Source organism: Crinia signifera, chromosome 1 (genome assembly GCF_055691185.1).
Source record: "Crinia signifera chromosome 1, ASM5569118v1, whole genome shotgun sequence".
Taxonomy (NCBI): Eukaryota; Metazoa; Chordata; class Amphibia; order Anura; family Myobatrachidae; genus Crinia; species Crinia signifera.
Window position 1 is genome coordinate 12,244,898 of NC_139217.1, and position 15,771 is coordinate 12,260,668.

The 15,771-nt window shown below is 49.4% G+C and overlaps 1 protein-coding gene across 1 annotated transcript in view; it reads left to right on the plus strand.

The window, feature by feature from the left end:
* The first annotated feature begins 1,578 nt into the window (after window positions 1-1,578).
* Window positions 1,579-15,771, plus strand: part of LOC146063569 (uncharacterized) — a 121,681-nt gene continuing 107,488 nt past the window's right edge. The window contains exon 1 of the mRNA XM_083176098.1: window positions 1,579-1,735. Within this exon, the coding sequence (XP_083032224.1) occupies window positions 1,632-1,735 (104 nt within the window). The 5' untranslated portion in view covers window positions 1,579-1,631. The remainder of the gene's footprint in view (window positions 1,736-15,771) is intronic.

The window sequence follows — 15,771 nt, forward strand, 5'->3', positions numbered from 1 at the left end:
GCCGGAGACAGGCCTGAGAGGGAGGGAGAGACAGCCGGAGACAGGCATGAGAGGCAGGGAGAGACAGCCGGAGACAGGCCTGAGAGGGAGGGAGAGACAGCCGGAGACAGGCCTGAGAGGGAGGGAGAGACAGCCGGAGACAGGCCTGAGAGGGAGGGAGAGACAGCCGGAGACAGGCATGAGAGGGAGGGAGAGACAGCCGGAGACAGGCATGAGAGGGAGGGAGAGACAGACGGAGACAGGCATGAGAGGGAGGGAGAGACAGCCGGAGACAGGCATGAGAGGGAGGGAGAGACAGCCGGGGACAGGCATGAGAGGGAGGGAGAGACAGCCGGAGACAGGCATGAGAGGGAGGGAGAGACAGCCGGGGACAGGCATGAGAGGGAGGGAGAGACAGCCGGAGACAGGCATGAGAGGGAGGGAGAGACAGCCGGAGACAGGCATGAGAGGGAGGGAGAGACAGCCGGAGACAGGCATGAGAGGGAGGGAGAGACAGCCGGGGACAGGCATGAGTGGGATGGAGAGACAGTCAGAGACAGGCATGAGAGGGATGAGAGACAGCCAAGGACAGGCATGAGAGGGATGGATAGACAGCCGGGGACAGGTATGAGAGGGGGGTAGAGAGAGAGAGGAACGGGGGGGGGGGGGTGAGACAGCTGGAGACAGGAATGAGATGAGAGAGAGAGGGAGGATGTGAGACATCCAGAGACAGGCATGAGAGGGAGAGAGCGAGGCAGCGAGAGACAGTTGAGTGAGAGAGAGGATATGAGACAGCTGGAGACAGACATTAGAGGGGGAGATGGAGAGAGAGAAGATGTGAAACAGCCAGAGACAGGCATGAGAGGGATAGATAGAGAGAGAGAGATAGAGAGGGAGAGAGAGAGAGGGAGGGAGAGATAGAGAGAGAGATAGAGAGAGGAAGGGGTATATGAGACAGCCAGAGACAGGCATACAATGAAAGAGAGAGAGGGAGGATATGAGACAGCCAGAGACAGGCATGAGAGGGAGTGAGAGAGGCAGAGAGAGATAGTCGGAGACAGACATGAGATGAGAGAGAGAGAGAAAGAAAGGATGTGAGAGCTGGAGACAGGTATTAGAGGGGGAGATGGAGAGAGAGAGGATGTGAGACAGCTGGAGACAGGCAATGAGAGGGGAAGAGAGAGAGAGAGATCTCAGCCGGAGACAGGCATGAGAGTGAGTGAGTGAGAGAGTGAGAGAGTGAGTGAGTGAGTGAGAGAGTGAGAGAGAGAGGGAGTGAGAGAGTGAGTGAGTGAATGAGTGAGTGAGTGAGAGAGTGAGAGAGTGAGTGAGTGAGTGAGAGAGGGAGTGAGTGAGTGAGTGAGTGAGAGAGTGAGAGAGAGAGAGAGGGAGTGAGAGAGTGAGTGAGTGAGTGAGTGAGAGAGGGAGTGAGTGAGTGAGTGAGTGAGTGAGTGAGTGAGAGAGGGAGGCAGGGAGATCTCAGGGGCACCTTGAGAAAGTCAGAGAAATGACAAAGTTGGAAAAGAAAGTGTAAGAGGCCGGAGGGAGGAGGGAGAGGGGAGAGAGGAGGAGGAGGAGGAGGAGGAGGAGAGCCATTGTACAGCATTCTGTAAGGGAAGAGACGGCAGAAGTTCCCAGCCACCCCGACACTGATGACAGGACTTACTGATATGGACGCTCTGAACCTGGACACCTACAGTCTGTCCCTTATCACTGCCAAGGAGGACATACTGAGTGACAGGACCTCCACTGACTGGTGAGACACTGGGAGGGGGCACAGGTAGGGGGGCAGGAGAGCTGGGGGGAGGGTGGCACAAGATGGTGGGTATGGGACAGGGGGGAGATGAGAGCTGGGGGTGGGTGGCACAGGATGGGGTATGGGACAGGGGGAAATGAGAGCTGTGGGTGGGTGGCACAGGATGGGGTGCAGGACAGATAGACGTTGAGATCTGGGGGTGTCACAGGATGGTGGGTATGGGACAGAGAGAAGTTGAGAGCTGGCGGGTGGTACTGGATGGGGTACGGGACAGGGGGGAGATGAGGGCAGGGGGGGGGTGGCACAGTATGAGTTATAGGACAGGGGGGAGATGAGAGTTGGGGGGGGGGGTGTCACAGTATAAGGCAAAGGTTTCTAAACTTTTTTCCATCACGGCACCCCTAAGTATCAGAACATTTTTCACGGCACCCCTAGCCCAAGCGTTTCTAATTGAGAAAATAAGAAATGAATATTAAAGTAAGTGAATTGTGTTTATATCTGTTCCTCAGTTATGTGATGGGGACAAGAAGTCCACAATTTGCCTATTACATTGGTCATAAAATAATTTTAATGGGTAAGGACCACAAATCCAGGGCACCCGTGCAAGTCCTCCAAGGCACCCCAGGGTGCCACGGCACACAGTTTGGGAACCACACATATAAGGTATAGGGAAGAGGGGAGAAGAGTGCTGGCGGGTGTCACAGAATGGGGTACAGGACAGAGGGGAGATGAGAGTTGGGGGGGTGTCACAGTATAAGGTATAGGGCAAAGGGGGAGATGAGTGCTGGGTGGTGTCACAGTATAGGTTAGAGGGCAGAGGGGAGAGGAGAGATGGGGGGGTGTCACAGTATAGGTTAGAGGTAAGATGAGAGCTGGGGGGTGTCACAGTATAAGGTATAGGGCAGAGGGGAGATGAGTGCTGGGTGGTGTCACAGTATAGGTTAGAGGACAGAGGGGAGAGGAGAGTTGGGGGGGGTGTCACAGTATAGGTTAGAGGGAAGAGGAGAGCTGGGGGGGTGTCACAGTATAAGGTATAGGGCAGAGGGGAGATGAGAGCTGGGGGGGGGTGTCACAGTATAGGTTAGAGCAGTGGTTCCCAAACTGTGTGCCGTGGCTCCCTGGGGTGCCTCGGGACACTTGCAGGGGTGCCCTGGGTTGGTGGTTCAGGACCAATTAAAATTATTAATGGCTAATTATTTATGAGCAAAACAAGTGCTGGTGGCTGGCAATTATAAAATGTGTACAAACAGAAGCAAATCCTGCCCTTTACCACATAACTGATCCTAAGAATCGCATATAAACCCAATCTAATAAAAAAAAAATTGGCCTAGGGGTGCCGTGAATTTTTTTTTATACTCTAGGGTGCCGTGAATCAAAAAAGATTGGGAACCTCTGGGTTAGAGGACAGAGGGGAGAGGAGAGCTGGGGGGTGTCACAGTATAAGGTATAGGGCAGAGGGGAGATGAGAGCTGGGGGGTGTCACAGGATGGGTATAGGGCAGAGGGGAGATGAGAGCTGGGGGGGGGTGTCACAGTATAGGTTAGAGGACAGAGGGGAGAGGAGAGCTGGGGGGTGTCACAGTATAGGTTAGAGGGGAGATGAGAGCTGGGGGGGGGGGTCACAGAATGGACTACAGGACAGAGGGGAGATGAGAGTTGGGGGGGGGGGGTGTCACGGTATAAGGTATAGGGCAGAGGGGAGATGAGTGCTGGGGGGGTGTCACAGAATGGGGTACAAGTTAGAGGGGAGATGAGAGCTGGGGGGTGACACAGTATAGGTTAGAGGACTGAGGGGAGATGAGAGCTGGGGGGGTGTCACAGGATGGGGTATGGGGCAGAGGGGAGATGAGAGCTGGGTGGTTGTCACAGTATAGATTAGAGGACAGAGGGGAGATGAGAGCTGGGGGGGGGTCACAGTATAATGTATAGGGCAGAGGGAGGGATGAGTGCTGGGGGGGTGTCACAGTATGAGATATAGGAGATGAGAGCTGGCGGGGGGGGGGGGGGGTTGTCACAGAATGGGGTACAGGACAGAGGGGAGATGAGAGCTGGGGGGTGTCACAGTATAGGTTAGAGGACAGAGGGGAGATGAGAGCTGGGGGGTGTCACAGAATGGAGTATGGGGCAGAGGGGAGATGAGAGCTGGGGGGGGGGGGGTGTGTCACCGTATAGGTTAGAGGACAGAGGGGAGATGAGAGCTGGGGGGTGTCACAGCATGGGGTATGGGGCAGAGGGGAGATGAGAGCTGGGGGGGGGGGGTGTCACTGTATAGGTTAGAGGACAGAGGGGAGATGAGAGCTGGGGGGGGGTGTCACAGTATTAGTTAGAGGACAGAGGGGAGATGAGAGCTGGGGGGTGTCACAGTATAAGGTATAGGGCAGAGGGGAGATGAGTGCTGGGGGGGTGTCACAGAATGGGGTACAAGACAGAGGGGAGATGAGAGCTGGGGGGTGTCACAGGATGGGTATGGGGCAGAGGGGAGATGAGAGCTGGGGGGGGGGGGGTGTCACAGTATAGGTTAGAGGACAGTGGGGAGATGAGAGCTGGGGGGGGGGGTGTCACAGTATAAGGTACAGGACAGAGGGGAGATGAGAGTTGGGGGGTGTTTGGGGGGAACCTGTGGCCTGTGTGTCTTTGTATAATGTGTCGGTACTGTGCAGTGATACAGGTGACAATCCCTTATTACAGTCACTGACAGATAATAACACGGTTACTGGCAGCGGGGCTCTGCGTTCACAGCCTGATGGTTACACATGAGCAGAAGAGAAGCCAGGTCCGGGCCATGTTCCCGGCAGCCCCTGCGACAGGTCCCGGTGACTGGGCCGCACTGAGCCTCTCTCCTGATGTACATGGATAAGAGCTCTGGGAGAGAGAACGGCTGCTCTAGGTCACCCTGATGCCTGGTGTGCAGCTGGTAATAAAGGGGTGATGCAGCAGCTTCTCCTCCTCACACCAACGGTGGGTTAGTTTACTACCGATGCTTTGGGGACTGCGCATGGTATATCGGGGGTCATTCTGATTGACTCGGAACGCTGTGAAGCTCGCAGGTTACCGAGTCCCTGTGACTCCACCCAGCCCAATACACGCCCCCTCCCCCTGCTATCCCCTCACAACCATGCGAGGGTGCATGGTAGTATGGAACAACCCCTCGCATGTGCCCGCAGCAGGAGAAATCATCGAATGATGCCCCCTGCCTTCGCAAATATGAGTCGGTTGAGACTGGCTTCAACTTGTCATTCAGGCAGGCGGAGTCTCAGCCACTCATAATCAGAGCCAACCTGAATCAGTCCCCAAGTCCCAGTGTGCTTCATCTGCTATTTCCTGTGCGGTCCAATTCCTGTACAGGCGCTGCATCTACAATCGGAACACATGTAGCTACTGACACCATTCCTCACCACTATAGTGTACAGTGTGTGCACATCTACCTGCTAACACCATTCCTCACCACTATAGTGTAATGTATGTGCACATCTACCTGCTGACACCATTCCTCACCAGTATAGTGTAGTGTATGTGCACATCTACCTGCTGACACCATTCCTCACCACTATAGTGTATTGTATGTGCACATCTACCTGCTGACACCATTCCTCACCGGTATAGTGTACGGTGTGTGCACATCTACCTGCTGACACCATTCCTCACCACTATAGTGTAATGTATGTGCACTTCTACCTGCTGACACCATTACTCACCAGTATAGTGTATGGTGTGTGCACATCTACGTGCTGACAACATTACTCACCAGTATAGTGTATAATGTGTGCACATCTACGTGCTGACACCATTACTCACAAGTATAGTGTACGGTGTGTGCACATCTACCTGCTGACACCATTAGTCACCAGTATAGTGTACGGTGTGTGCACATCTACCTGCTGATACCATTACTCACCACTATAGTGTAAGGTGTGTGCACATCTACCTGCTGACACCATTACTCACCAGTATAATGTAGTGTATGTGCACATCTACCTGCTGACACCATTCCTCACCACTATAGTGTAATGTATGTGCACATCTACCTGCTGACACCATTCCTCACTGGTATAGTGTACGGTGTGTGCACATCTACCTGCTGACACCATTCCTCACCACTATAGTGTAATGTATGTGCACTTCTACCTGCTGACACCATTACTCACCAGTATAGTGTACAGTGTGTGCACATCTACCTGCTGACAACATTACTCACCAGTATAGTGTATGGTGTGTGCACATCTACCTGCTGACACCACTACTCACCACTATAGTGTAATGTATGTGCACTTCTACCTGCTGACACCATTACTCACCAGTATAGTGTACAGTGTGTGCACATCTACGTGCTGACAACATTACTCACCAGTATAGTGTATGGTGTGTGCACATCTACGTGCTGACACCATTACTCACCAGTATAGTGTACGGTGTGTGCACATCTACCTGCTGACACCATTAGTCACCAGTATAGTGTACGGTGTGTGCACATCTACCTGCTGATACCATTACTCACCACTATAGTGTAATGTATGTGCACATCTACCTGCTGACACCATTCCTCACCGGTATAGTGTACGGTGTGTGCACAACTACCTGCTGACACCATTAGTCACCAGTATAGTGTATAATGTGTGCACATCTACCTGCTGACACCATTACTCACCACTATAGTGTAAGGTGTGTGCACATCTACCTGCTGACACCATTACTCACCAGTATAATGTAGTGTATGTGCACATCTACCTGCTGACACCATTCCTCACCACTATAGTGTAATGTATGTGCACATCTACCTGCTGACACCATTCCTCACCGGTATAGTGTACGGTGTGTGCACATCTACCTGCTGACACCATTCCTCACCACTATAGTGTAATGTATGTGCACTTCTACCTGCTGACACCATTCCTCACCGGTATAGTGTACGGTGTGTGCACATCTACCTGCTGACACCATTAGTCACCAGTATAGTGTATAATGTGTGCACATCTACCTGCTGACACCATTACTCACCACTATAGTGTAAGGTGTGTGCACATCTACCTGCTGACACCATTACTCACCAGTATAATGTAGTGTATGTGCACATCTACCTGCTGACACCATTCCTCACCACTATAGTGTAATGTATGTGCACATCTACCTGCTGACACCATTCCTCACCGGTATAGTGTACGGTGTGTGCACATCTACCTGCTGACACCATTCCTCACCACTATAGTGTAATGTATGTGCACTTCTACCTGCTGACACCATTACTCACCAGTATAGTGTACAGTGTGTGCACATCTACCTGCTGACAACATTACTCACCAGTATAGTGTATGGTGTGTGCACATCTACCTGCTGACACCACTACTCACCACTATAGTGTAATGTATGTGCACTTCTACCTGCTGACACCATTACTCACCAGTATAGTGTACAGTGTGTGCACATCTACGTGCTGACAACATTACTCACCAGTATAGTGTATGGTGTGTGCACATCTACGTGCTGACACCATTACTCACCAGTATAGTGTACGGTGTGTGCACATCTACCTGCTGACACCATTAGTCACCAGTATAGTGTACGGTGTGTGCACATCTACCTGCTGATACCATTACTCACCACTATAGTGTAATGTATGTGCACATCTACCTGCTGACACCATTCCTCACCGGTATAGTGTACGGTGTGTGCACAACTACCTGCTGACACCATTACTCACCAGTATAGTGTAAGGTATGTGCACACCTACCTGCTGACACCATTACTCACCACTATAGTGTAAGGTGTGTGCACATCTACCTGCTGACACCATTACTCACCACTATAGTGTAAGGTGTGTGCACATCTACCTGCTGACACCATTACTCACCACTATAGTGTAATGTATGTGCACTTCTACCTGCTGACACCATTACTCACCAGTACATTGTACGGTGTATGCACATCTACCTGCTGACACCATTACTCAACAGTATATAGTACACGGTGTGTGCACATCTACCTGCTGACACCATTCCTCACCACTATAGTGTAATGTATGTGCACTTCTACCTGCTGACACCATTACTCACCAGTATAGTGTACGGTGTGTGCACATCTACCTGCTGACACCATTACTCACCAGTATAGTGTACGGTGTGTGCACATCTACCTGCTGACACCATTCCTCACCGGTATAGTGTACGGTGTGTGCACAGCTACCTGCTGACACCATTACTCACCAGTATAGTGTAACGTATGTGCACAGCTACCTGCTGACACCATTACTCACCACTATAGTGTACGGTGTGTGCACATATACCTGCTGACACCAAAACTCACCACTATAGTGTAAGGTGTGTGCACATCTACCTGCTGACACCATAACTCACCACTATAGTGTAAGGTATGTGCACATCTACCTGCTGACACCATTCCTCACCACTATAGTGTACGGTGTGTGCACATCTACCTGCTGATACCATTACTCACCACAATAGTGTAAGGTATGTACACATCTACCTGCTGACACCATTCCTCACCACTATAGTGTAAGGAGTGTGCACATCTACCTGCTGACACCATTCCTCACCGGTATAGTGTACGGTGTGTGCACATCTACCTGCTGACACCATTGCTCACCACTATAGTGTAAGGTATGTGCACATCTACCTGCTGACACCCTTACTCATCAGAATAGTGTAAGGTGTTATAGTGTAACATCTGTGCACAGCTACCTGCTGACACCATTACTCAACACTATAGTGTACAGTGTGTGCACATCTACCTGCTGACACCATTACTCACCACTATAGTGTAAGGTATGTGCACATCTACCTGCTGACACCTTTACTCACCACTATAGTGTAAGGTGTGTGCACATCTACCTGCTGATACCATTACTCACCACTATAGTGTACGGTGTGTGCACATCTACCTGCAGACACCATTCCTCACCAGTATAGTGTAATGTATGTGCACATCTACCTGCTGATACCATTACTAACCACTATAGTGTAAAGTATGTGCACATCTAACTGCTGACACCATTACTCTCCACTATAGTGTAAGGTATGTGAACATCTACCTGCTGACACCATTACTCACCACTATAGTGTAGTGTGTGCACATCTACCTGCTGATACCATTACTCACCACTATAGTGTAAGGTATGTGCACATCTAACTGCTGACACCATTACTCACCACTATAGTGAAATATATGTGTGTACATCTACCTGCTGACACCATTTCTCACCAGTACATTGTATGGTGTGTGCACATCTACCTGCTGACACCATTACTCACCAGTATAGTGTACGGTGTGTGCACATCTACCTGCTGACACCATTCCTCACCGGTATAGTGTATGGTGTGTGCACATCTACCTGCTGACACCATTCCTCACCGGTATAGTGTACGGTGTGTGCACAGCTACCTGCTGACACCATTACTCACCACTATAGTGTACGGTGTGTGCACATCTACCTGCTGACTCCATTACTTACCACTATAGTGTAAGGTGTGTGCACATCTACCTGCTGACACCATAACTCACCACTATAGTGTAAGGTATGTGCACATCTACCTGCTGACACCATTCCTCACCACTATAGTGTACGGTGTGTGCACATCTACCTGCTGACACCATTACTCACCACAATAGTGTAAGGTATGTGCACATCTACCTGCTGACACCATTCCTCACCACTATAGTGTAAGGAGTGTGCACATCTACCTGCTGACACCATTCCTCACCGGTATAGTGTACGGTGTGTGCACATCTACCTGCTGACACCATTGCTCACCACTATAGTGTAAGGTATGTGCACATCTACCTGCTGACACCATTACTCATCAGAATAGTGTAAGGTGTTATAGTGTAACATCTGTGCACAGCTACCTGCTGACACCATTACTCACCACTATAGTCTACAATGTGTGCACATCTACCTGCTGACACCATTACTTACCACTATAGTGTAAGGTATGTGCACATCTACCTGCTGACACCATTACTCACCACTATAGTGTAAGGTGTGTGCACATCTACCTGCTGATACCATTACTCACCACTATAGTGTACGGTGTGTGCACATCTACCTGCAGACACCATTCCTCACCAGTATAGTGTAATGTATGTGCATATCTACCTGCTGATACCATTACTCACCACTATAGTGTAAGGTATGTTCACATCTAACTGCTGACACCATTACTCACCATTATAGTGAAATATATGTGTGTACATCTACCTGCTGACACCATTACTCACCAGTACATTGTACGGTGTGTGCACATCTACCTGCTGACACCATTACTCACCAGTATAGTGTATGGTGTGTGCACAGCTACCTGCTGACACCATTACTCACCAGTATAGTGTAATGTATGTGCACAGCTACCTGCTGACACCATTACTCACCACTATAGTGTAAGGTGTGTGCACATCTACCTGCTGACACCATTCCTCACCACTATAGTGTAATGTATGTGCACTTCTACCTGCTGACACCATTACTCACCAGTATAGTGTACGGTGTGTGCACATCTACCTGCTGACACCATTACTCACCAGTATAGTGTACGGTGTGTGCACATCTACCTGCTGACACCATTCCTCACCGGTATAGTGTACGGTGTGTGCACAGCTACCTGCTGACACCATTACTCACCAGTATAGTGTAATGTATGTGCACAGCTACTTGCTGACACCATTACTCACCACTATAGTGTACGGTGTTTGCACATCTACCTGCTGACACCATTACTCACCACTATAGTGTAAGGTGTGTGCACATCTACCTGCTGGCACCATAACTCACCACTATAGTGTAAGGTATGTGCACATCTACCTGCTGACACCATTCCTCACCACTATAGTGTACGGTGTGTGCACATCTACTTGCTGACACCATTACTCACCACAATAGTGTAAGGTATGTGCACATCTACCTGCTGACACCATTCCTCACCACTATAGTGTAAGGTGTGTGCACATCTACCTGCTGATACCATTACTCACCGGTATAGTGTACGGTGTGTGCACATCTACCTGCTGACACCATTACTCACCACTATAGTGAAATATATGTGTGTACATCTACCTGCTGACACCATTACTCACCACTATAGTGTAAGGTATGTGCAAATCTACCTGCTGACACCATTCCTCACCACTATAGTGTAAGGTGTGTGCACATCTTCCTGCTGATACCATTACTCACCGGTATAGTGTACGGTGTGTGCACATCTACCTGCTGACACCATTGCTCACCACTATAGTGTAAGGTATGTGCACATCTACCTGCTGACCCCATTACTCATCAGAATAGTGTAAGGTGTTATAGTGTAACATCTGTGCACAGCTACCTGCTGACACCATTACTCACCACTATAGTGTACAGTGTGTGCACATCTACCTGCTGACACCATTACTCACCACTATAGTGTAAGGTATGTGCACATCTACCTGCTGACACCATTACTCACCACTATAGTGTAAGGTGTGTGCACATCTACCTGCTGATACCATTTCTCACCACTATAGTGTACGGTGTGTGCACATCTACCTGCAGACACCATTCCTCACCAGTATAGTGTAATGTATGTGCACATCTACCTGCTGATACCATTACTCACCACTATAGTGTAAAGTATGTGCACATCTAACTGCTGAGACCGTTACTCATCACTATAGTGTAAGGTATGTGAACATCTACCTGCTGACACCATTACTCACCACTATAGTGTAGTGTGTGCACATCTACCTGCTGATACCATTACTCACCACTATAGTGTACGGTGTGTGCACATCTACCTGCAGACACCATTCCTCACCAGTATAGTGTAATGTATGTGCACATCTACCTGCTGATACCATTACTCACCACTATAGTGTAAGGTATGTGCACATCTAACTGCTGACACCATTACTCACCACTATAGTGTAAGGTATGTGCACATCTAACTGCTGACACCATTACTCACCACTATAGTGAAATATATGTGTGTACATCTACCTGCTGACACCATTACTCACCACTATAGTGTAATGTATGTGCACAGCTACCTGCTAACACCATTACTCACCAGTATAGTGTAATATATGTGTGCACATCTACCTGCTGACACCATTCCTCACCACTATAGTGTAAGGTTTATGCACATCTACCTGCTGAAACCATTACCCACTACTTAAGCAATGGTGTCAGCAGGTCGATGTGCACATACCTTATACTATAGTGGTGAGGAATGGTGTTACCAGGTAGATGTGCACACACCTTACACTATAGTGGTGAGCAATGATGTCCGCAGGTAGATGTGCACACATCATAACCTATAGTGGTGAGTAATGGTGTCAGCAGTTAGATGTGCACACACCTTACACAATAGTGGTGAGGAATGGTGTCAGCAGGAAGCTGTACACACACCTTACACTAGAGTGGTGAGCAATGGTGTCAGCAGGTAGAGGTGTACACTCCTTACACTATACGGTTGAGGAATATTGTCTACAGGTAGATGTGCACACATGTTTCACTACAGGGGTGAGGAATAGTGTCAGCAGGAAGCTGTACACACACCTTGCAATAGAGTGGTGAGCAATGGTGTCAGCAGGTAGATGTCCACACACCTTACACTATAGTGGTGAGTAATGGTGTCCGCAGGTAGATGTGCACACATGTTGCACTACAGTGGTGAGTAATGGTGTCAGCAGGTAGATGTGCACACACCTTGCACTATAGTGGTGAGCAATGGTGTCAGCAGGTAGATGTGCACACACCTTACACTATAGTGGTGAGCAATGATGTCAGCAGGTAGATGTGCACACACCTTACACTATAGTGGTGAGTAATGGTATCAGCAGGTAGATGTGCACACACCATAAGCTATAGTGGTGAGTAATGGTGTCAGTAGTTAGATGTGCACACATCTTACACAATAGTGGTGAGGAATGGTGTCAGCAGGAAGCTGTACACACACCTTACACTAGAGTGGTGAGCAATGGTGTCAGCAGGTAGATGTGCACACACCTTACACTATACGGTTGAGGAATGGTGTCTACAGGTAGATGTGCACACATGTTGCACTACAGTGGTGAGGAATGGTGTCAGCAGGAATCTGTACACACACCTTACAATAGAGTGGTGAGCAATGGTGTCTGCAGGTAGATGTTCACACACCTTACACTATAATGATGAGTAATGGTGTCCGCAGGTAGATGTGCACACATGTTGCACTACAGTGGTAAGTAATGGTGTCAGCAGGTAGATGTGCACACACCAAACACTATAGTGGTGAGGAATGGTGTCAGCAGGTAGATGTGCACATACCTTACACTAGAGTGGTGATTAATGGTGTCAGCAGGTAGATGTGCACATACGTTACACTATAATGTGAGAAATGGAGTCAGCAGGTGAGGTGCACACATATATTACAATACAGTGGTGAGTAATGGTGTTCGCAGGTAGATGTGCACACACCGTACAATATACCATTAATGACACCATTACTATATATGTGCACATCTACCTGCTGACACCATTCCTTACCACTATAGTGTTTCGTGTGTGCACATCTACCTGCTGACACCATTACTCAACACTGTAGTGCAACATGTGTGCACATCTACCTGCGGACACCATTAATCACCACTATAGTGTAAGGTGTGTGCACATCTACCTGTTGACACCATTGCTCACCACTGTAGTGCAACATGTGTGCACATCTACCTGCTGACACCATTGCTCACCACTCTAGTGTAAGGTGTGTGTGTACAGCTTCCTGCTGACACCATTCCCCACCACTATTGTGTAAGGTGTGTGCACATCTAACTGCTGACACCATTACTCACCACTATAGTGTAAGGTGTGTGCACATCTACCTGCTGACACCATTGCTCACCACTATAGTGTAAGGTGTGTGCACATCTAACTGCTGACACCATTGCTCACCACTATAGTGTAAGGTGTGTGCACATCTACCTGCTAACACCATTGCTCACCACTATAGTGTAAGGTGTGTGCACATCTACCTGCTGACACCATTACTCACCCCTATAGTGTAAGATATGTGCACATCTACCTGCTGATATCATTACTCACCACTATAGTGTAAGTTGTGTGCACATTTACAGGGGATAAAATGACTAGGGGTCCCTCATATTTCAAGAACCAGCACCAGGCCCAACCAGCCAGCAGGGTAATGCCACAGCCGGGGGGAGACTTTTTATACAAGTCCCACCGGCCAAAGCATTAACCCTCTGACCAGTCAGCCTGGGCAGTGGTCCTTGGGGAGTGGGGACCCCCCAATGAAGGAGTTCCTCCCTCCAGAATTTACCTACCCAAGCTGGGGCTGTCCCTGGTGGCCCTGGGCTGTGGGCATAGAGCTGATAAATGTGTAAAAGATAGAATAAACCATTGGATTTGCTGTGGAACTATGAGTCCCAGCAAGCCTGGACGAATACTGGGACTTGGAGAACCACAAGTCCCAGCATGCGGCCCATTAATGAAAAATAAAACTTTATTTCATACAGAGCCCATACATACAGATACTTACCTATCTTGACCCCGTAGGTAGGTCTCCGTCCATCCGTCTGCTGGTCCAGAAGAAATCCATGGGGTACCTGTGGAAGCAATCTATACTCACCAGGATCTCCGGCGTAGATCGGTCCTCTTCGTCCCAAGTAGGCATCCAGGTAAGAAGATAAAATAACAAAGCGATTACTGAGCCAATCAGGAGTAGCTAGGCCGCTAAGCGGCCAATAGCGGTATTTGGGAGGAGGAGCCACACGATGTAAACAAACTCATAGTGCGGCTCCTCCTCAGTCCGATCTGGCTCGGGGATTCGCTTTGCTATATATTTTCATCTTACCTGGATGCTACTTGGAACGCAGTGGGCCGAATCTACGCCAGAGGACCCTGGTAAGTGTCATTTCATTCCACAGCTACACCCTGTATGTCTTCTGGACCAGCAGACGGATGGACGGGATCCATTCGATGGTGAGTGCTTGCGAATGGTTTTCCCCCTTTTCGTACGTCTGTGATCTCATTCGCCGCCGTGCACAGGGGTGGGACTTCACTCTGGTGGGGAGGCGACCTGATTGGTGGGCTCAGAAGATTCGGTACTTATGTAGTATCTGGGCGCCCGATTTAGAAATCGGGTCGGATCGGGCACATCGCATCGCATCGCATGCGACCAAATCGGATGCGATGCGATGGACCCGATTTTTCCATAGGATTCAATGTTAAAATGGTCTGAGTCCATTTTAACATGGAATTCAATGGGAAAAGGGGTCCTTTTCATACCCCTACTATCCAAGTGGGCATGGAGTTGGATATAAACCTGTGGTGAGCGTAGCGAGCCACCGAGTCCGAAGCGTGGCGAGCGTAGCGAGCCCCGCGAGGGGACGGTATTCTGTGTCCCTTCGCGGGGCTCGCTACGCTCGCCACGCTTCGGACTCGGTGGCTCGCTACGCTCACCACAGGTTTATATCCAACTCCATGCCCACTTGGATAGTAGGGGTATGAAAAGGACCCCTTTTCCCATTGAATTCCATGTTAAAATGGACTCAGACCATTTTAACATTGAATCCTATGGAAAAATCGGGTCCATCGCATCGCATCCGATTTGGTCGCATGCGATGCGATGCGATGTGCCCGATCCGACCCGATTTCTAAATTGAATCCTATGGAAAAATCGGGTCATCGCATCGCATCGCATGCAATATGGTCGTATGCGATGCGATGCGATATCGCATCGCATCTGATTGTATGCCTTAACTTAAGGCCTACAATCAAAAAATCGGGCGCCCAGATACTACATAAGTACCGAAGATTCACAGCACAGCATTCAGACCTGAATCGGGCCCTTGTGTGGGTGTGAGTGGTTGGCGCTGGAATGTGTCAGGTAAGTGGCCGGGGTATGAGGTGCAGAGAAGGGAACAGCCAGCAGGAGGTTGTCAGAAATAGATTTATTACAGGCAGCAGGTAGGATCTTTGTTCAGGGCAAAGGTTTCTGTGTCATAACTCACGGACACATAGAGGGAGGGAAGGGAAACCACAGGGAGAGAATGAGGACCTGG